Source organism: Rhinichthys klamathensis, unplaced genomic scaffold (assembly GCF_029890125.1).
Source record: "Rhinichthys klamathensis goyatoka isolate OS25496 unplaced genomic scaffold, OSU_Roscu_1.1 h1tg000104l_1, whole genome shotgun sequence".
Lineage (NCBI taxonomy): Eukaryota > Metazoa > Chordata > Actinopteri > Cypriniformes > Leuciscidae > Rhinichthys > Rhinichthys klamathensis.
Genome location: NW_026606643.1, coordinates 2387586 through 2407516, shown reverse-complemented (window position 1 = coordinate 2407516; position 19931 = coordinate 2387586). Strand labels below are relative to the sequence as shown.

Genomic DNA, 19931 nt, shown 5'->3' with positions numbered 1-19931 from the left:
CTGACTTGGTATTCTCACATTATGATAATTAACAAATGATGCTTAAATTTCATAAAATAATGTTTGGCCACAGGTGGTTAAAATAAATATTATGGCCTGGTTTCACAAACAGGGCTTAGATTAAACCAGGATTAGGCTTTAGTTCAATTAGGACATTTAAGTAGCTTTTATAAACGTGCCTTTAGAAAAAAACATTAGTGTGCATCTTGAGACAATTTTTTTTTTTTTTTTTGATATCTCAGTGCATGTCGTTTTCAGTTAAAACAGCTCAAACATGCATTTTAGTCTTGAACTAGCTTAAGCCTCGTCTGAAAGCGGGGGTGAGTGTGCTGTTGTGTTATTTTTGTTACATTATGGGTTGTGTCTGAATACAGTTTTGTGTGATTTATTTATTTTTCTAAAAATGTATATTTTGTCACGACCTGTCAGGCCTAGGAAGAGGAGATGGTGGATATAATCATAGCCATCTAACTTTAATAATAAACCAAAAACAAATGATATAATCCAAATGGCAGGAGTAGACAAACAACAGCTTTGGCTTAAACACAAAGACAACACTGGACAGTGAGTAGAACTAAACTGAGGGCTTAAATACACAGGAGAAAACAAACTGAACAAGAAACAGGTGAACAAAACAATCAATGACCATGCCAAACTAGGGCTGTGTTTGAAATCGCACCCTATACCCTCATTCACTATTCCCTACATTGGTCCACTATATAGTACACTTGAAAGAGTGAATGAAAACGGAAGGGCTGCCGCTTTTGCATAGTTTGTTGCTGTTTAATAATCATTTAGAACTTAGCAAACTGGCAGCTCCAGTAGTAATGAAAATATTTATCTTGATCTCTGTCATGGAAACCATGTATAAACCTTAAACAATTTAATAATCAGTTAAAAAGGAATGTATACCTGTATGATATTACGCTGGAGCAGCGGTTTGGAACATGGATGGATGGATGATTCAGCTGCGGGCGACATCTTCTGGTCAGACACGGGAAATGACCATTTTCACATTTCCGGGTTTCTCAGAAGCGGAAGTCGTCATATACAATTCTATAGTGGTGAATGAGAGAATACATTAGATACATTTTTTTGTGTTCCCATTTGCTCAAATAGCAAAAGAAAAACTCCACAATAGTGTTTTCACAACTTTCAAAAAGAGGGGAAAAAATAGAGCGAGATTGATAACGGCAGTCAGAAGAGATAAAAGATGTTAACTTACTTCACAGCCACTGTATTAGAAACACCCTCACAGCAGCTTTAAAGGGATAGTTCACTTTGAAATGAATTTTTGATATGTTTTAGCTTACCTCAAGAGCATCCAAGATGTAGGTGTCTTTGTTTCCGCAGTAGTTTCAATTTTGATATTTTTAGGTCAAACCGTTCTTGTCTGTCAGTCATATAATGCAGGTCTATGGTCACCACCTCAAAGAGCATGCACAGAGAAGTCCAAATTAAACATGATTTAATGACTCGTAAATGTAAGTACACATTGATGGCCTAAGACACGAAACGAGCGGTTTGTGTGAGATAACGAACAGTATTTATATCGTTTTTACCTCTTGCAACGCACAGACCGAAGCGCCCGCGCCCTCAGATCACTTGGACGTGGCTGTGGTTACAAGAGGTAAAAACGATATAAATACTGTTCGTTTTCTCACACAAACCGCTCGTTCCGTGTCTTTGTGCCCTCGATGCCCTTGTGTCCTTCACTTCGGTGAAGCCCGCACTTTCGCACCCTCCACACGAGTTACCTACCCAGGAATCATTGCGAACCCCCAATCAGATAAATGAGGGGAGGACTTTCGTGGCTGTTTGACTTTCGGTGGAATGATGTCACCAAGCCTGTCCCAAAATATACTCTCGCGTGCCCTCATGGACACGAGGCCAGCGGCCCTTAGGTCTGCACTTCCTGACGTCACCAAGTGGAGGTCGAAGGAGGTCCACAAGGCCGGAGTGTGCCATCAGAACATACTTATTTAGTTTTCAAAATAAGTACTACTCAAGAGAGTATGCGATTTCGGATTCAGCCCAGCGTACATTGGTTGTACACTGGTTATTGCAGTGCATTGTGGGATTGAATGAGTGTACTTGATAATGTCCGCTATGGTTTCAGACACTATTACAAATGGCTGTCCCTTCAAATAGTGCCATATTCAAAGGTACAGGGGGCGATTGGGACAAAGCCCATGACAAAACTAGGGCATAATCAGTAACCTAGGGAACATAAAGAGCACAGGAAGCAGAAAAGCAGATAAACAGTCCACAGAACAGAACGGAAACCTGACATACAAACCTAAAGACATAATTTAGGTCCTTTTGATAATTTTTCTTACAGTAACTTTGGTAACCGAGCTGAATGGATGATGTTGACAATTGGTAGTCAAGTCATAATACGTTTAATTGAAACTACAAAATGAGATAACCGGAACCCCAAATGCATTTATTACAATACATAGGCTACATAACAGCAGCAACCGTCTTACTCATATCCCAACTAGCTACCTTATCCGACCTTTTCGCAGTTTCCGACCGGAAAAACCATGGGGAAAACACGCGCGCTCATCGCTGCAGTGTTATGATCTATTCTCTGTCCGAACGACAGGTGGCAGCATCACATGTGCAGACCGACACCGACCGCTGAACCAGTGCGTGCGATGGAGAAGAAGTGCGTGGAATATTTTCAATTCATGTCAGGCGTCCAGTGAACTCGACAACCAGTAAAATTACTCTGAAGGGCCCACCAAAGACTCTGGCAATTACTTGATCTGGTGTGCCACATAATTGCTGATATATCTCGTTGGATCATGCATCCTTTAGAAGTGTCAATCCCGTCTTTTCGATCGGAGGGCAGTAACATGGAGAAGGGCTACACGGTGAGTTAAACAGCGGCTAACTGTTACTTTCAAGACCAACCAGCTGGCGTGAACATGCTTTCATTCCAATTTACGATAATAAATGTTACTCTTGAACTCAGTGAAGACGTAGACTCTTTGGCAGTGTCTCAAAGCCTTTTGCGCTGACTAAATGGAGCAGGTTTGGGCGCGTTTGAACACTCCAACCGCTCCTATGATGCCTGGAAATGATGTCTAGGTTTTGATATAGCCTGTATTTAAAGTGAAGTCATCCTGATATTTATGAGCCATCTCAGCTCACTCAATTAGACTGTATTATATTCGAAGGAAATGATAGAAAAGCATTTTGTCTCGCCAGGTTTTTAAGATCGAGGTGCTCATGTGTGGTAGACAGCACACTGTTGAGAAACGCTACAGTGAATTTCACGCCCTGCATAAAATGGTAAGCACGCATAAAACTGCTAACAATATTCTTTATCACACTGCAGTAGAATACGTAATGGTGGATACATAATGTATTAGGTGGTAAAAAAAAACTAAAAACGTGGATCCGAAGAAATTAAATGATGACAGAATGATTTTTTTGGGGTGAACTCTCCCTTTAATTTGGACTCACTTGTATGTTGCTTTGGATAAAAGCATCTGCTAAATTCATGAATGTAAGTAATTATTATTCATTTGTATGTATACTTTAATAAATTCGTAACACTTTAATTGATTAACATTAGTTAATGTATCATGAACACGAATTACCAGAGAACAATTGTACATCTATGAATTAAAGTTAGCATGAAAATAAATAATTACATGGTGGAAAACACATATAGAAGAAATCATAATATCACAATTAAGTGAAATCTTTTAATAAACCCTCATAAGGCTAAACAAATCTAGGCTAGTAGTTTAGTTATTGCGTATAAGTCTGGGGGTGAAATTAGAGAATTGATTTCAAGGCACAAAGGAGAATTAGGCTTTTTTTTTTTTTTATGAAACATATTGCATGGTTTTTATGATAACAAATAATATCTTTGAAAACAAATGAGCGATTATCATCTATAGGGCTAAAATGAAAGAGTTTAAATCAAACCAGAATTTATTTGTGATGTTACAATCAAAGAATAAATAGCCGGCTGTTTATTCTAATACACAGCAGAATGAGCATGTCTCATCAACGTCAGAATCTATTTAGAAATGGAATGAACAGGATCATTTTTAATTTAAAAATGGGTTTCCTTAACCTTATTAGATATGCTGTAAAATGTTAATTCATAGAATCTAAAACATGAACTATATTTTGACTGTAAATAACTGCACACAAATTGTCCCAGGGTGATTCCAAAAAGCCAATAATAATATACTATTATGATTAAATAACAGCATGTATGTGAAAAAGCAGTGTTGCTGAAATAGTTCATAGGAAAACATCTGTAAGTTTTCAGCAGAATTTCTCAGATCATCACTTCTTATTTACTGTATGTATGTGGTCAGAAATAATGTTGAGTATTTATTGTGTGCTACTAGAGTACATCAAGACTGTATGATTGTGTACATTGAGGAAAGAGGATAGTTGACGTCAAGTGTCAAGTGTTTTGGCAAAATGCAGAAATTCCACTTGAAAAACATCCCTGCCCTGTGTGTAAACTCTAGAGACTCCTTCTGGACAGTGTGTAACATGTTTTTTTTTATTTAATAGCTTAAAAAGAGCATTAAACCTCCAGAAATCCCTTCGAAGCATGTGAGGAACTGGGTGCCTAAGGTTCTTGAGCAGAGGAGACTGGGACTAGAGCTTTACCTCCAGGTATTGATAAATCACACAGTCACAGACAAACAGCCCCTTTCCCGTATTCTGGAATAACCATTTGATTTGTTTGTTTTTTTCTGTGTGTGTGCATGTGTAGACTATAATCATGGAAAATGAGGTTCTTCCAAAGATATTCTTGGATTTCCTCAATATTCGCCATTTCCCGTCACTGCCAAAAACTGAGAGTTGTGGGTAAGGCTTTATAGCGTGTAATTTAGTTTGAAGTAAAGGCCTTAGAAAGCAGACCTTTGGACAAACAAAGATTTTTCAATATAGTAATTACAAAAAAGATCTTTGTACAATGTACATGTGTGTTAAAGTGACTGTCTTTTTTCTGTTTAGATCATTTGAAACGGAATCGGAGGAATCAAGGTATGCAATATTTACATCTGAAAGAAGCACAGAATGTAAAAATCCAACCTTTCAGAGCCATTTTGATATGTGACGTGCTGTTATAAAAGTGTTTTATGAGAAGTTATTGCGCTAGCTGGGAAATGACACCAACCACGTGATAAATTTCACAGTCCGCCTTGTTTTTTAACACTGTCATCAGAAACCGAACTAGATTGTGAGTCATTCTGTCTCTCTCTCTCTCTCTCTCTCTCTCTCTCTCTCTCTCTCTCTCTCTCTCTCTCTCGATCTCTGACCTTTCCTCTACAAACACTGCAGTAAACTGACACATCAGCCAGCACTTCTCTTCCTGAGGGATCCCTATCTGCTGCCTGTCACCAACGGTACATGTCTATCCTTCAGCTTTCGTTTTTTAACGGGCAAAAGAATGCATGTGCATTCATGTTTCCTTCTGCCGTCTGGGAGTGACAGATAAAAAAATATATTATTAAACATATGGCAACAGATTTTATAAATAAATAGATATAAAAATAAATACAAAAATGATATAACATTAGGTATTTAGTATAGATAAATATTAAATGCATGTTCATCAATTCTGCATTTAAATGATCAAAATACAGTAAAAACAGGAATATTATGAAATATAACTGACTCGGATGACTCATTCGCTCACTTAACCACATGATTATATCTGAACTGAGCTGAGACTTCAATCAGTCTAATTACTGTTCATTTGTCACCGTGTAGTTACAGCTTCAGAGTCTTGTTGCAATAAATAGTATTTTACTAAAAGACATCCTGCAAAAACCAAAACAATCCTGTAGTGTATTTAATACTGCATATGTATTATTTTACAGATACATGCTTTTCAATTGTTTTGCAGATACGTTTTCAAATATGGTTATCGAAGGTGTGTTACGTGGAATATTTTATCCAGACTTCCAGCCAAGGTAGATCTCAGCACTACGGACGACATCACATCGAGTTCCCGGATAAAAAGGGATTCATATTACCAACACTAAACCACGCAGAACCAGTTTAACAGACTCACTCATTACAGCCTTGAAGAGTGTGGTTTGGTTTCAACACTCCATCGAATTTTGTTGTTTGTTTTTGGGTTCTGCAAATGCAGGAATTGATATTTAGTTTTAGTGAACATTCATATCGACTGCCGAATCAAGGTTTCATTTAATATGAGAAGTACCTCGGCAAGTATTTGCACATCTCTCCTCGTGTCATATATGAGGTCAGACGGATTTTCTCATCCACTGACTGCATGTTTCTCTAGATGAGGTGACTTATCAAATAAGGAAGTTGTTTTGAAGAGCCTTGAAACCTTTTCATTTGTTATTGAATTGTTGTATGGACGGTATTTACTTAGTTTGTTTTTGATGTGGCAATTTTCGATTAACAGCCTTGGCTTATAATTAGCAAAAAGGGAAGTAATGGGTGGACCAAGCCAGTGTGTATATATAGGTGTGTTGGACTTGACTGATCGGTGTGTGACAAAGTACCGCGAGAGCGATTCAAAAGCATACGGAGACGTCTTCTCTCTTATCGCGTTGTTGTCTGCACAGCGTTGTCGAACACACCTAATATCTTATATCATGTTACTGCCCAAAACTGTGAAAAAGTTGTTAAAAGTCAAACTTAAGTTACCATGCATGTTAGCTTTGCTAACCTGGAGCCAAGTAAATCCTTTTCAGCGGGTTAACCTCTTTGTAAATGCAGTTTAGTCTGGACCAATGTTAGTCTAATATTTTTAAGGAACTTCACTGTTTAAAACAATAGTTTTAAAAGCTTACACACTACTGATGGAAGTAGTATTGGTGATGACCATTCGGTTTGAGTGGTTACGAGTCATAGCTGTTTAAATGTTATAAAGATGACAACGATAAGAATGGATTTATGTACCATTTCAAGCAGTTTTACAGAATTGAAGTGTTTTCATTTAGATGTCTTAATTCTGTGTGTGGACGATGTGCCATTCCATTATGTGTGTATTTGTTGACACTTCGGATTGTCTCTTGCACTTTAACAAGGGTGAAAAGATCAGTTGTAACTTAATATCATTTTAAAACTGATAGCAATAAAACAGAACACATTTATTCATTAACTAAATACTTTGTCACCACTCAAGCATGTTATAATGACACATTGGGGTAGTGTTGCACTTTTTTTTATTAAAAAACTGACATACAAATTCAGATCTGAACAGCTTTCTTGTATTCTCAATCCCACAATCACAGTGTGCATATAAAGGTTGAGTTCATGTTTTTTTAGGCCACCCAGGCGTTTAATAACAGCATTTAGCATAATGAAACTTATGCATCAAAGATAATTCGGTACCCGGCGTCCATGTTTGGCACTTTTTACAGCCCAGATTTGTCCAATTGAAAATGCATTTGATGTAATGTGTGCATAAATCCTGTGATGAGACGAAACATAGCAGGATCCCTTAAGCACAGATGAGTGAATTGTAAGATAAAAGCTTTTATTTGGTTTAAAGGTAAAGAAAAACTGCACTTCAAACATTCTCACAAAAGGCCAAGTTCCATTTAGATTTATTTTAATACTGAAAAAGTAATAGAAAATGAATAGCTTTTAAAAGTTTTTTTTCTGACTATAAAAAAAAAGAAAAAAGTTAATCTTAGTGTCATCATTACGTACATTTCAGTAACCAGTAAAAGGGAATGAAAAAAATAGTTCAACTAAAGATTATAAATTCTGTCCATCATTGTTCCAAACCTGTATGACATCCATGGGACACAAAAAGAGACATTTTTAAGAATGTTCCAGCTGCTTTTCTCTCTCTCCATAAAATGAAAGTTGAATAAAGAAAGACATTGTCAAACTCCCAAAAACTGAAAAATGTACTGTAAAATAGTCTTTTACCACTTGTGCGCTACAGTGCATTCCAGGTCTTTTGAAGCCATATGACAGGACCATGTTAAGAACAGGACAACATTTCAGGACTTCTTCACAAATCTTAAAATCTAACATAGTTATACGGGTCTAGAATGACATGAGGGGTGTGTAAAAGATTTACATTTTTGGGCTTAAGTGTATGATTAAAAAACTAAACAATAACCTGATCGTGGAATGTTCCAAAAATACTGACTTACTAAAGCATTTGTTGATTTTCTGCAGGATCAGCCAGCAGCTCAGTAACAGTGTTCTCTCACAGCTCTCCGTGGCCCACCTCGTCTTTAAGACGCTCGTCCTGATTGGTCTCGCTCTCAGGCTCCTTCAGGTTGGCGTAGGCCACCTCTCTTGTCAGTTGCTCTAGCGGTGGCAAACCTACAGCCAGGTTACGCAAAGCGATGGCTGTCATCAGGATCCTTAAGAGATGAACCAAAATAATTCATTCATACTGTCGCAAGGCACTTAATATCTCCCTTTAATACGCCTACATACCCTCGTCTGATCGAGTAGTATTTCTTTGAGGCAAATCTCTGGAACCTCTCGACCACAGAAGCTTCCCGACGCTTTTTCACCTCCTGCATGCGCTTCTGTCGTTTGAGGAAGATTCGCACTACAGGGTCGATCACGCTGTTGTCCGAGTCCTGGTCGTCGAGACCGGTGATGAGCGGCTGCATCTCAGGAGGCAAAGGCTCTGTTTCTACAAACAGCAACAAGTTGTCATGTGTGCTTCTTCAGCGTAGCTACACAACAAAAAAAAAATGAAAGGGCTTCTTTCAGCCCCTTATATGTTTAAAGATGTTGTACTAAAGGGAGCTTTTGATCTAGACCAGTCATGCTATTGTTAAAGCCACCATGAAATCAAAATGGACAATTCTTATATTTATTATGAAATATGATTTATCTGTGCACAAAAAAAGTGGCCATTCTGTAAGACAAATTACATTAGGGTCAAAACACTGAATGTGAAGATTTTGTTCATTTATAAAAAATACACGAAAATAAAAATGTGCAAGCATGTTTTTGGATTTTTTTTTTGTTCATTCTGCAAACTGAAAAAAAGAGGCTGCAAATAGCCTACAAATTCTGTATTTAAATAGATAGTGTAGGTCCTACAGAATATAAACTAAATGCACACGACTTCGCTTACACAAACACAGGCTACACACAACAAAAACATTCGGCCTATGTGAACGAGGCGATTGCCTGAGTCATGAGATAAAGGAGGATCTGCTCGCTGCTCAATACAGACGGAGGAATAATCAGAAAACACTTGTTTTTTTTTATTTATCTTAGCCTATTGTTTTTGCTACAGCGCATATTTATTAAGATAAATCTCCACTCTGTCGACAATATAATGGTGTCCAATCATTGGGCTCAAATCGGGACTCGTAAAATGATCATCAAACCAGTGTTAGTTTTGACCTCAATCCATTCCACAGCCGAGGGTCTTGGTTTGCTTATTTATTAAATTTTTACAAAACTAAGTTGACTTTAAAGGAAGGCTTTGTACAGAACTTAAAGAAGAAGTGGCTGAAAATCATGTCTGACCCACACCATGTCTCCCGACATTGCGCATCTTATGATGTAGCCTATCTTACTTAAGCCTCACTCACACTACAGGAGTTTTAAAATCCTAACCGATTTTGAAATCTGGTTGCAGCTCACACTTAAGGAGAATCTTTGCAGATTTTCTTACCTCAAATCTTAAACATGCTCACACTACAAGATTTGAAAATCGTGGCGCATCACACACTACACAATGTTATTAAGATTCGTGCCAGAGAAAGCGCCTCACGTGATCTCACGCAACAGATCGGAAGCGGAAAGGTGGATGTAAACAAAATATCTGTCCTTCATATCAAGTCATATTCGTGAAAAGGTTGCCGTGTGACCAAGGAAAGCGAAATCTTTAAAAAAAAATCATCCTTTTAATAAGGATATTTCTAATGAATGGCGTCAGCTCTGTTCAATACAATGAATCAATGCCATAGATCTCTATAAGGTAAAGCATCAGCAGCGTTGCTCAATGCCCATTGCTGCTCAGCTGAGCATTGTAAAGTGGAGCTCAAAGTTAAAATTAAAATAATTAACAGCTTGTTTCATTTAACCTATCTTTGAATGAATATAACTTTATAATGAATATAAATATTTTATAATGAAAATATTTTTGTGTAGGCCTAGGCCTAATTCTGTGAATTACACTGTGCAAACCAAAGTAATAGCCTACAGTAGCTACTACCCACCGGATGAAGAAAGGGCTCTCAGTCTCCACAGAACATAAAATATTCATATTATTTTATTTTTCGTGTTGGCATTTGAGGAAAAAACAATGTTACGAACATGACCGCTCTAAGCGACTTTAAAATATGCTTTAAATCTTTCACAAAGACATCAAACAGAAAGCACAAAACCTTTCTTTAAATCGAATTTCGTTTTGTATTAATTGTATCTTAATTTTAAACAATGTTTCATCAACCAATTGCCTGGATTTTTATAAATAAGAAGTAAATATAGCAGACGATAGATAATCACGAAACGGAGGCGTCGGCGATACTTCATAAATGAACCGAAACTCAGCATAGGCCTATAAGATAGACTTGCCTCACAGACATGTCTACTTTTAAACAGAACAATTCAAAACGAAAGAAAACAGACAACAGACTGCTCTCTGCTTATGTAATCCGTATGAAATGTGCATTTCTCTCTGGCTGCGTTCACTACTGAAGATCGCGTGCATCCTGCGGAAGACGGAAGAGTTGCAGATGGTTCAGGATCGATATCGAAAAATCTATATTTTTGACAACACTAGATTGTAGGCTACTTAGTTTATTATTTCAGATGCCTTTATTATGCATTTAGTATTTTATTATTATTTATTATACTGTATTGGGCTTATTTATTTAGCAATAAATGGATAAATGGAGATAATGCGCGCATCGCGCTGATGAGTCACTCAAAATTACCTCAATGGAAATTCCTTCACCATGACAGCCCTACTTATTGGCTATTGTGACAGTACTGACGTAATCACAATCTTGCTCATCCCGATAAATATCAAACATGTTTGATATGATCGGGGCGAGCCCGATTTGTGTAAGAGCAGATCGGGAGGTGCAAGATTCGATCTGTGAATGCCTCACATTACCAGATAATCTGTGCCGAACATCGGAACCGATCGAGGTCCTCGACAAGATTTTTTCTCCGATTCTCGGGAGGGGCATAAACGGGCATAAATCGGCCTAAAACTCCTGTAGTGTGAGCCAGGCTTTAGATTGTTTACTTTTCATAATCAAAATCACGTAATCACGTTTCAGGTCCTGGAGGGTCTAGTGAAGGTTGAAATAGTGGACGAAAAGAAGAAAAATATTGAAAAATAGTTTTTGTTAATTGATAAAATGTATAAAAAATGAAAATTAGAAATATTGCCTTGGCAACTGACTGAAATAAGTTTAAGTACTAAAATGACAAACTGAAACTGAAAAAATGTATCTGAATAGAAATATAAAAAAACAAACCAATAAAAATGGCAAAAACAAAATACTAAAATAAATTACAATTAAAACTGACAATATAAAAATTAAAGGTAACTCACAATGTTAAATACTATAGTAGTGTAGAAATAAGCTCTGTTCATATTGTAAATAAAGATGTTGTTGCTATTTTTTTGTGGCTTGGCTTTGTTTTACACTGAATTAATTTGAATTCACATTGTTTGTGTGAACCCAGTTTGCAATGTTGCATTGGCAAATAAATATGATTATGTACAAATCAAAGTAAATATGTTAAAGAGAATAAATGAACTATTTGACATGTAAAAATTATTGGTAAACAACAAAGAATTCATTTAATCTGAAGGAATTTGTAGTAGTTTTAAAATCATATTTTTCCCATTTAACCAAAGTGTGACTTACCTGTTCCATTGCGCACTTTCTCCTGAAGTTCAGAAAGCTTGGAGAAGTTCTTCTGAAGCTCCGCCTCAGTAGTATTTACATAAATGTACATGTAACAGGATGGCCCTTCTGACACAGTGTAAACCTTATGGTACGCGCCAGCTGGTATCTTAATACACAATAATGAAATTTATCAATATAGATACTAACATTAATAACAGCAAGAGTTTAAAATGTTACACTAGAACAAAGAGTTCAGAGTTTCATAATACAGGATAGGAGAATTGTACCTGCATCTTTTCTCCTGGTTGCAAACTGTAGTTCTTCTTTTCGTCCACTATTTCAACCTTCACTAGACCCTCCAGGACCTGAACACTGGTGTTCCCAAGATCCTCGCTCACAAAGTTTTCAAGAAAAAGGCCTGTGGATGTCACATTAATAATAACTGAGCACCTGTGTGTGCAAATAAAGCAAAAGTATTCCAGTAAAAAAAAAAAAAGAATTCAGTTAGAGATACATACCTGGGAAGTCAGCAATGAATACCACCTCAGTCTGGTTGTCCAAAGACCCCTCAATCTCCTCAAATTTGGTTCTCCATGGTGATAAGTCAACGAGAAGTGGCATGAGCCATGGATTGGGGCGGAAAGGCGACCAATCGGCTTTTACGATGTCAATGCGTGGGTCAAAAATCCTATTGGATAGAAGCAGAACCATATTGAAATAAAGGCTTTTAACTTTGATGTCAGAAGCATTGGACTATCATTTTGTCTGTATGAATCAAAGAACATCTAGCAATGTAAATTAAACACGACTAACCTCTGTTGGAAACGGTCATTGATGGACACCCAAATGTCAAAGTAGATCTCTGGGTCTGAGATATTGAAGCGTGGCAGATTTTCACTGAGGCAAGTCGCGTACTGCTTCAACATGTCTCCATGGTCTTTCCATCTCCGGCTCTGAGTGAAAACCTGCGCCATATTGGAATGACATGAGAAGATAAGCGTATAAAAGCGTAACAATGTAGTGGTGCAATTTAAATAACTCCAGTTGTTGTATTGTTAAAATAAGGAATATTGTGGGCTAAAAACAAGTCAAGCTCTATTGGTGGTATCTGTAGCATGTTGTCCATTATCACAGGAAATGAATTTAGAATCACTTTTCTTTCCATATACTTGCATTGCAAGCTAATGAAACATGTAAAAACAAAAATTTCCACAAACGGGTATGTTTTGAAATGATAACTAATAGAGCTTAATCTGTTTAACCTGGAACATTCCTGTAAAATAGTTTTGACTCACTCCAGGGTTCAGATATCCAACCTCGCCTGTTTCGCCATCTCTGTAGGTGATCTTGACATGCTGATGTGAGCGAGAGTGAACCATCATGTCCCATGAGTAGCCATACAGTCCATTTGTCCAGTTATTATAGCCCTGTATGGCCCAGAGATTAAATGTTTAACATTTGGAAATCTTATATTTTTTCTGTATAATTCTTATACAGGGTTTGACATTAAAACAGGCCAAATGCAGGTGGATTTCAGCAGTGGCGTGAAAACACAGTCACTTTCTACTAGCATACATTTTGTATATACATTTTTTAATTGTAGTCTTTTAAAAAGGCATCTGAAATATTAAACTAAGTATAATGTACTTCAAATTTTTTTTATACATCTTGATACTGAAATATCTGAAATGCTTCTGATACTCATTTTCCACAGAATATACGATACCAGCTGCTTTTTTTGCTCTCACACCCAAAGTGCGCTCACATAAAGCTGCCTCTTCGTACTAAATGGAGTTATTTTTCGCTGCGTATTGCGCTTAAACAGTCAAATACACACAAAATAATGTCAAAATGCCGGTCTTGACAAGTATTCAGCTAAACAGTTAGTTATGTTTCAAGAGAACGTAAACAGTTGAGAAAGAAAACGCTTGTGAAACAGTATAATGGATCCGTGCGTAAGGTCTTAAAGTGACAGCAGTGAAATTATGCTGATAATAGGGGTGTGACCAGATCTTGCGAAATGTAACGAGATTTCTCGCCGAGTGAAAAGCTGTCTCGCTGTTTTTATGAGAATAAAAACCATTGTAAACTTGTTTACGGCTGCTCTGCTCATCAAACACGAGTTGCACAGTTCACTGATCGTGTGACGATGATTCGTTGTGCAACAGAGCTTAAGCGTCTGCTAATGTCTTATCTTGTAGAATGCGCACTCAGCACCGCTGCTCCCTTTACATAGTAGGTGCGATCGCGAATTTTAAAGTGAAAGTAAAACACGAGCTTCCTGATAATGCGCGTAAATTAGGCTGCATACATACAATAGTCTGTCTCCTAATATCAAACCTATCTCTGGACTGTGTATTTGTGGCTCTGGTCTCGGTTTGCACTTTGAATACAGAGAGAGTAGCCTACTGTAACGTCTGAAGAAGGACAGTCAAGGGAGTCTCCGTTTCTGAACTTTTAATCAGAATGCAAGAACAACTGCAACGCTCGTTTCTCTCTACCCGGCCTATTTCCGAACTTACCGCCGTAACCCTATAACTATAAACCCTATAAATGTATGGGTTTTTTCAGATCTTTCCATCTAATGAACAAAATAAGCTTGCGCAATTTACACATGAACGTACCTGGAGACAACAGAAGAACATACGGAGAGCATCAGCTTTTGTTTCTGCTCTGACAGCCGCAAGACCACGCTGACATTGTGAGTGTGTGTTAGAAATCAGGAATGGTGAGAGAACATTGTGCTTGGTATGTTTTTCGTCTTTAAACCAAACTTGGGTCTTCAGCCGACAAAGTTTTAATCCCGTCTGGCTAGAGCGCTTCCCATAATGTTTACGCATTAAGTCAGTAGGCGGAGAGTAGGCGTCTTTTGTGGCTGTTCGTACACATTCGACCACGTGAGCGTTTTACACCACGAAAGCAATCCGGTCTAATGTGTTTTCGACTACCTCTGGAAGTGGTCAAAAGTGGACGAGCTCAAAATGTTTTAGACCACCTGTGTTTTGCGTCGCCCTGCTTGTGAACCGATCGACCAAAACGCATCATAATACCAGGTGTAAACAGGGCCTTTGAAGTGAAGCGCAAGTAAGGCATGTGATTCCTCTTCCAAAGGTTTGTGCAGATATTTGCTTTTGTTCGCTATCTGTGTTTACATTGATTGTGAAAGCGCAATGAACCTTCTAGATCAAACTGCATCTATTCTAAACAACATAGTGCAGTTTAAAATCACCTGCGTGATGAAGTGCGAGTATGGCAAGAAGAGCTGCTCTGTGATGTAAAGGATGGCGAAGAAGGCTCTAAACTTGTGCTTGAAGCTCGGTGTGGTGGGTCTGGGAGCCGAGTGGGTCTCATCTTGTTCTCTAGGCACACTGGGTGGATTTGGGTACACGCAGGAGGAGCTGGGACTCGGGGCAGGAGAGATGAGGGGCAGTACAGGCCAGAGGAACTCTGGGAAACGGCCAAAAAAGCGTCTAGGCCAGTCAGGGTAGCAAAAGAGAGGGCTTGTGGCCAACATGGTGTAAGCAAACATTCCTGAGGATACAAATAAACATCATAAAGTGTTCAAAATCTCAAATCTTTTGAGTAAACTAGTCCTTTAGCGTCATTTTTTTTTTACCTATGCTAAAGAGCTGGGAATTCATGCAGTGGAAATAGCTGACAAAGAAGATAGCGACAGGACGGGTGGCATCGAAGAAAAGCAGATAGCCAGCTGTGAGGTCTAAGATCAGACCCCCGCCATGGACCACCATCAGACTGACCAATTCAACAGGCAAGATCATTCTGAAAAAGACAAAATTAGGTCTGTCATCATCATGAATTTAACTGTCTTAGAAATAATAGCGATTATCAATAGAATGACGTCAGAACCCGGAAGACTAATTCTCCGCTGGTTCCTTCGAGATTTTCCCATGGGGTTTTATAATGAAGTTTTTCAATTTATGAGTAAAATAAAGCCTGTGATAAACATAACTTGAAAATGCAAATTTTGAAGCAGTCATGACTATTTTTGAGAAGAACGTTTGGGTTGTGAGTGTGTGCAGCGTACGTTGTAGAACAAAACGTCACGTATCAAGTTATGTTTACCACAGGCTTTATTTTACTCATAAATTGAAAAACTTGTGAACCCATGTGTACCAGCGGCGAATTAGTCTTCCGGGTTCTGACCCGGGTCATTTGCATGTCAAAATGTCACTGAAATTTTATCTGACGATTTATCAATAATCATGACAGGCCTAGACAAAATATGGCTACGTTCAGAGTGACTGCAGGCAAAATTTGCCTATTTTTTCCGCTTATGTGTGACTTCGATGTGTAAAAGCTGACTTCAGTAACCTCTGTGTTTACGTGTTGTTATTGTTCTTTTGCGCAAAAAGGGTCAGTTCGGGACTGCGATCAGTTCAACCTCGAATCTGATATCGGACACATTTAAAAAAAAAAAAATGTGAACAGCCAAACAAAAAATCAGATCTGAGCAATAAATCAGAATTGAGCACTAAGGCTTGCAGTGTGAACATAGCCATGATCCTGATCCATTACAACAATGTGTCATGCTGAGGCGGGTGTAATTGGAGGCTAATATACTCACTTGAAAGGGTCAAATAACCAATGGTGTGCCAAGTATTTCATCGAGTACCCTTCCACCCAATCAGCATCTAGTTTCTTGACCCCAGCGATGAAGTACACAATGAAAATCTGTCAAAGGCAATGCACATTTACTATCGCATCATAACTTTGTCTATGCAGATAATGTCCTTCAACACAGGGATGATATTTCAGGCCACATCTAGATACATCAGCTGACCTGAGTTCTCAGCAAAGTGTAGTTCCACAGCGGTACATGGGCGTTCCTCTTCCTGGGGTTTCGGAGTCCATCTAATGACCTGCATTAAAACAATGTTTTGCTTGTTTTATTTTAAAATAAATTACTCTTGGATTAATGTTTTGTTGTCCAATGCTTATTTTTAAGTGTGAGCTAAGTGTCCAAAAGTTTTTGGGGACCACTGTACAGGAAGTGTAAGCTTACCAGTATCTGTTGGCGTCCATGAGCGTGAGCTGGAAGCCGATGAGTCCGTACAGATAAGAGTGATTGTTCCAGGTCGTTTTGTCCAGGAAGAAAACGTACCAGTAAGTAGATATAAACATCAGACAGGCAAGGCGATAAAAAAGGCCGAGCATGATACCAACAGCGCCTGCAAAACACACACAAGTGGATGATCAGTCTAGTGTCTTCTTATAGAAGTGCTGAGTTCACATCAGTCAAAATGACACAATGGGTTCTGGAAATAAAAATACCATTCTGGCAGATACCAATACGTCGATAATTATTTTTAGCAATGGCTGGATAACTGATAAATGGCCAACAATACAGTTCTATATTATTTTGTCTAAATAAATTAAAAATAAAATACTAATGTTGAATTCTACAACACAATTTAGGCATCAAAATTTAGGCATTACAATGTACAGTATGAAACATAATTTTAAAGATTATATTTAACAGTGTTATTAAACTATTTCGAGTTATTTCATTTGTTTTTTATTATGTTTTTTAAAGATTAACTTTCAGTGTGTTAAATGACAGAAAAAGTCATCTAAATGTAAAAAAAGAGACATGTACAAACAAATGTACAAAATAAATGTAAAACTCTCTTAATATCGGCCAAGAACCAGTATATTGTAAATCCCTACAATTTTTAAAAAAATATTTAATAATTAATATATTTTAATAATATAATTAATAATAATATGAATATGAATACTATATCATTTTTAATAATAAATATAATATATATTTTTACAATTTATATTTATAATGACATAAAAAGTAATCTAAATGTAAAAATATAGATGTACAAACAAATATTGAGTGACAGAAATAAATTTAAAAACTATCTTAATACTGGTCCAGTATAGTGAATCCCTTTAATAATTAATATATTTTAATTATAATAATAATGACTTTATACATTTTAACAATATAAATATAATTGATATATTTATATTTAATTTTTATAAAACAATATAAAAAATATTTTAATTATAATTAATATAAGTCCTCAAAGCAATACATCTCATAGCAGGTTGGTTTGGTTCAAAGTCAAAACACTATTTTTTTTTTAGAAATGCCTATGGAGAAAATGAAAGGTGGTTCCAGAAGCAAGGCCACTAGAAAAGTGGGCAGTCACTGTTGCATTTCACAAAGAGTTTTTCGAGGAACTCACCAAGGAGCATAACAAAATACACAAAGAACATCCAGTCCATGGGAAGGGGCTTCAGGAAGTTGAAGAGGGGGAAGCGGCACACCGGTGCCCCGTCTAAATACTTAAAGTCCAGATGACTCAGGCCTCGCTCCTGGGTGATGTCCAGCGCCATCAGCATACCTGAGGAAACACCGCACACATCAACACCTGCACCACAATTTAAAATCATGGATGCTGTAAAATCACATACTTCATGCACAAATGAAGACTCACCAAATAAGAAACGGAAAATGCCCAATGAGGCCGGGTCAGTGGGGCGATTGAGGAGACACACCAGCCGATGCCATGATGACACGTCTTCTTTCTCAAAGCCAAAGAGACGCTTCATGGTGCTGGCCTGCTCAGACGGGGACGAAGTTGCCTGTTCGTTCTCCTCACTGCTCTTTTTCTTCGCTTTGGAGGGTTCAACGTATCGAGCACCTGCTAAAGTGACAAAGGGAATCTCAATAATATCTCAGTTGTTTCTCCCAATCAGCGATGAGATTAAACTGAGAGTGAATGAATGGAGATTTAGCTTTTTAATTCAGCCAGTATCTCAGATTTTTCTCCTGAGAAAAATAAAAACATTATGATACTGATTCACATCACACCTACAGTTTCAGAAGAGATCTAAAAAAATGTCTCAATGTTGCCAGTTTTAGTTTTCAATGACAGGTCAGAGATGTCAGTATGATTTCTGTATGAACTCAAATATTTCTTGTTGATTCTAGATTAAATAACCTGAGAGAGATCTGCTGTCCACATTAAGTTTACAGCTTTGTACACAAATATGTATATTAATATTTGTGTCTATCAGGTACTTCACAGAAAGAATTTTAGGAGAAACATCCGAGACAAAGTTAACTGAATAAATCTAACAATTTTACAAAGTACACTTCATAGGCTACGTACAAAACAGTAACGTTACTTGCATTGGTTTCGACTCAAACTAGATAAATCAAATGATATCTACATTTTCACTTTTAATGCACTTATTCATACGATACGTACACCTTATATAATCAGATGCATACTAAAGCTAATGTTATGCAAAGTTGTCTGATATAGTAATATCCATTTCAATCTCTTTAGGCCACTTTTACTGTAGTAATACAGTATTTACCTGCTGCCGCGTCACTCGCCCCTGGCTCCATGTTGCAGGTTATGAAACCAGTCTGCACTGAACGTTACAAAAGGTCTGTCGGTCTTGAACCGCCCGAAATCCTTTCACATCCGATACATGGGTAGACTTCCACACACCAGGGTGAGGTACGTGTCAAACAGACACACAGCACCCTGAAAGCTTGGCTATCCGCAGAAAGGTACAAATGAAAGGTAGGCGACTGCGTAGATGTCTCGACGCTCATTGGCTGGTTCCGTCCTAAGTCCCGCCCATCAAAGGGGGAAGTGGAAACGAGGTCTAGTGGTCAAAACCTCTATGGTCAAAACCGGTCAGTGGTTGGGTTTTGTTTGTTTGTTTTTTTTACATTTCTATTTAGGAGTAAATTAAATTATCTCAGCTGAATACCAATCATTCTTGTTGTTGAAGTGAACTGGGAAGCATGTCCCTGCATATGTCTTAAAATACAGAAAAACCTCAATGTTTTAAAGTTTACGTAAGGTTTAATTAATTAAGATCAGGTCAAGATTAGTTAACTACAGTAGTTAACATGAACAAAGAATGAACAATGCTTACAACATTTATTAATCTCAGTTAATGTTAATTTCAACATTTACTAATACATTTTTTAAATAAAAATGTGTGTCTGTTAACATTAGTTAATGCAATGTTAAGTAACGAGCAAAACAATTACTGTATTTTTAACAAAGATTAATAAAAGTTTTAAAAATATATTGCTTA

The 19931-nt window shown here is 37.4% G+C and overlaps 2 protein-coding genes across 3 annotated transcripts; one reads left to right on the top strand and one right to left on the bottom strand.

The window, feature by feature from the left end:
• Positions 1–2643: 2643 nt before the first annotated feature.
• Positions 2644–6574, top strand: snx24 (sorting nexin 24). Its single transcript, XM_056253320.1, has 7 exons — positions 2644–2879; positions 3217–3300; positions 4552–4656; positions 4757–4851; positions 5002–5031; positions 5329–5393; positions 5897–6574. Exons 1-7 carry the CDS (start codon positions 2811–2813, stop codon positions 5965–5967), a joined length of 519 nt encoding a protein of 172 aa, XP_056109295.1. The 5' UTR covers positions 2644–2810; the 3' UTR covers positions 5968–6574.
• A 1465-nt stretch (positions 6575–8039) lies between these two features.
• ggcx (gamma-glutamyl carboxylase) lies at positions 8040–19363 on the bottom strand. Of its 2 annotated transcripts, none has more exons than XM_056253317.1 (15): positions 19194–19363; positions 18305–18514; positions 18053–18211; positions 16855–17020; positions 16633–16711; positions 16417–16523; positions 15448–15611; positions 15061–15362; positions 13127–13258; positions 12645–12796; positions 12350–12519; positions 12119–12249; positions 11850–11997; positions 8431–8635; positions 8040–8354 (listed from the first exon to the last, which is right to left on the bottom strand). In XM_056253317.1, exons 1-15 carry the CDS (start codon positions 19222–19224, stop codon positions 8195–8197), a joined length of 2316 nt encoding a protein of 771 aa, XP_056109292.1. In that variant the 5' UTR covers positions 19225–19363; the 3' UTR covers positions 8040–8194. The 2 variants fall into 2 exon arrangements, with proteins under 2 accessions (XP_056109292.1, XP_056109294.1); XM_056253319.1 differs by having other exon boundaries at positions 18305–18511.
• Between the last annotated feature and the right edge of the window lie 568 nt (positions 19364–19931).

What these genes read in the sequence shown, in the direction of transcription:
- snx24 (XM_056253320.1), top strand. Translation starts at nt 2,811, where the DNA reads ATGCATCCTTTAGAAGTGTCAATCCCGTCTTTTCGATCGGAGGGCAGT. An exon ending in ACATGGAGAAGGGCTACACG is followed by an intron (nt 2,880 to 3,216) that starts GTGAGTTAAACA and finishes TTGTCTCGCCAG; the next exon opens with GTTTTTAAGATCGAGGTGCT. An exon ending in TCTGCTGCCTGTCACCAACG is followed by an intron (nt 5,394 to 5,896) that starts GTACATGTCTAT and finishes ATTGTTTTGCAG; the next exon opens with ATACGTTTTCAAATATGGTT.
- ggcx (XM_056253317.1), bottom strand. Translation starts at nt 19,224, where the DNA reads ATGGAGCCAGGGGCGAGTGACGCGGCAGCAG. An exon ending in GTATTTTGTTATGCTCCTTG is followed by an intron (nt 17,021 to 18,052) that starts GTGAGTTCCTCG and finishes TGTGTTTTGCAG; the next exon opens with GCGCTGTTGGTATCATGCTC. An exon ending in GAAAGTGCGCAATGGAACAG is followed by an intron (nt 8,636 to 11,849) that starts GTAAGTCACACT and finishes TGCTGTTTGTAG; the next exon opens with AAACAGAGCCTTTGCCTCCT.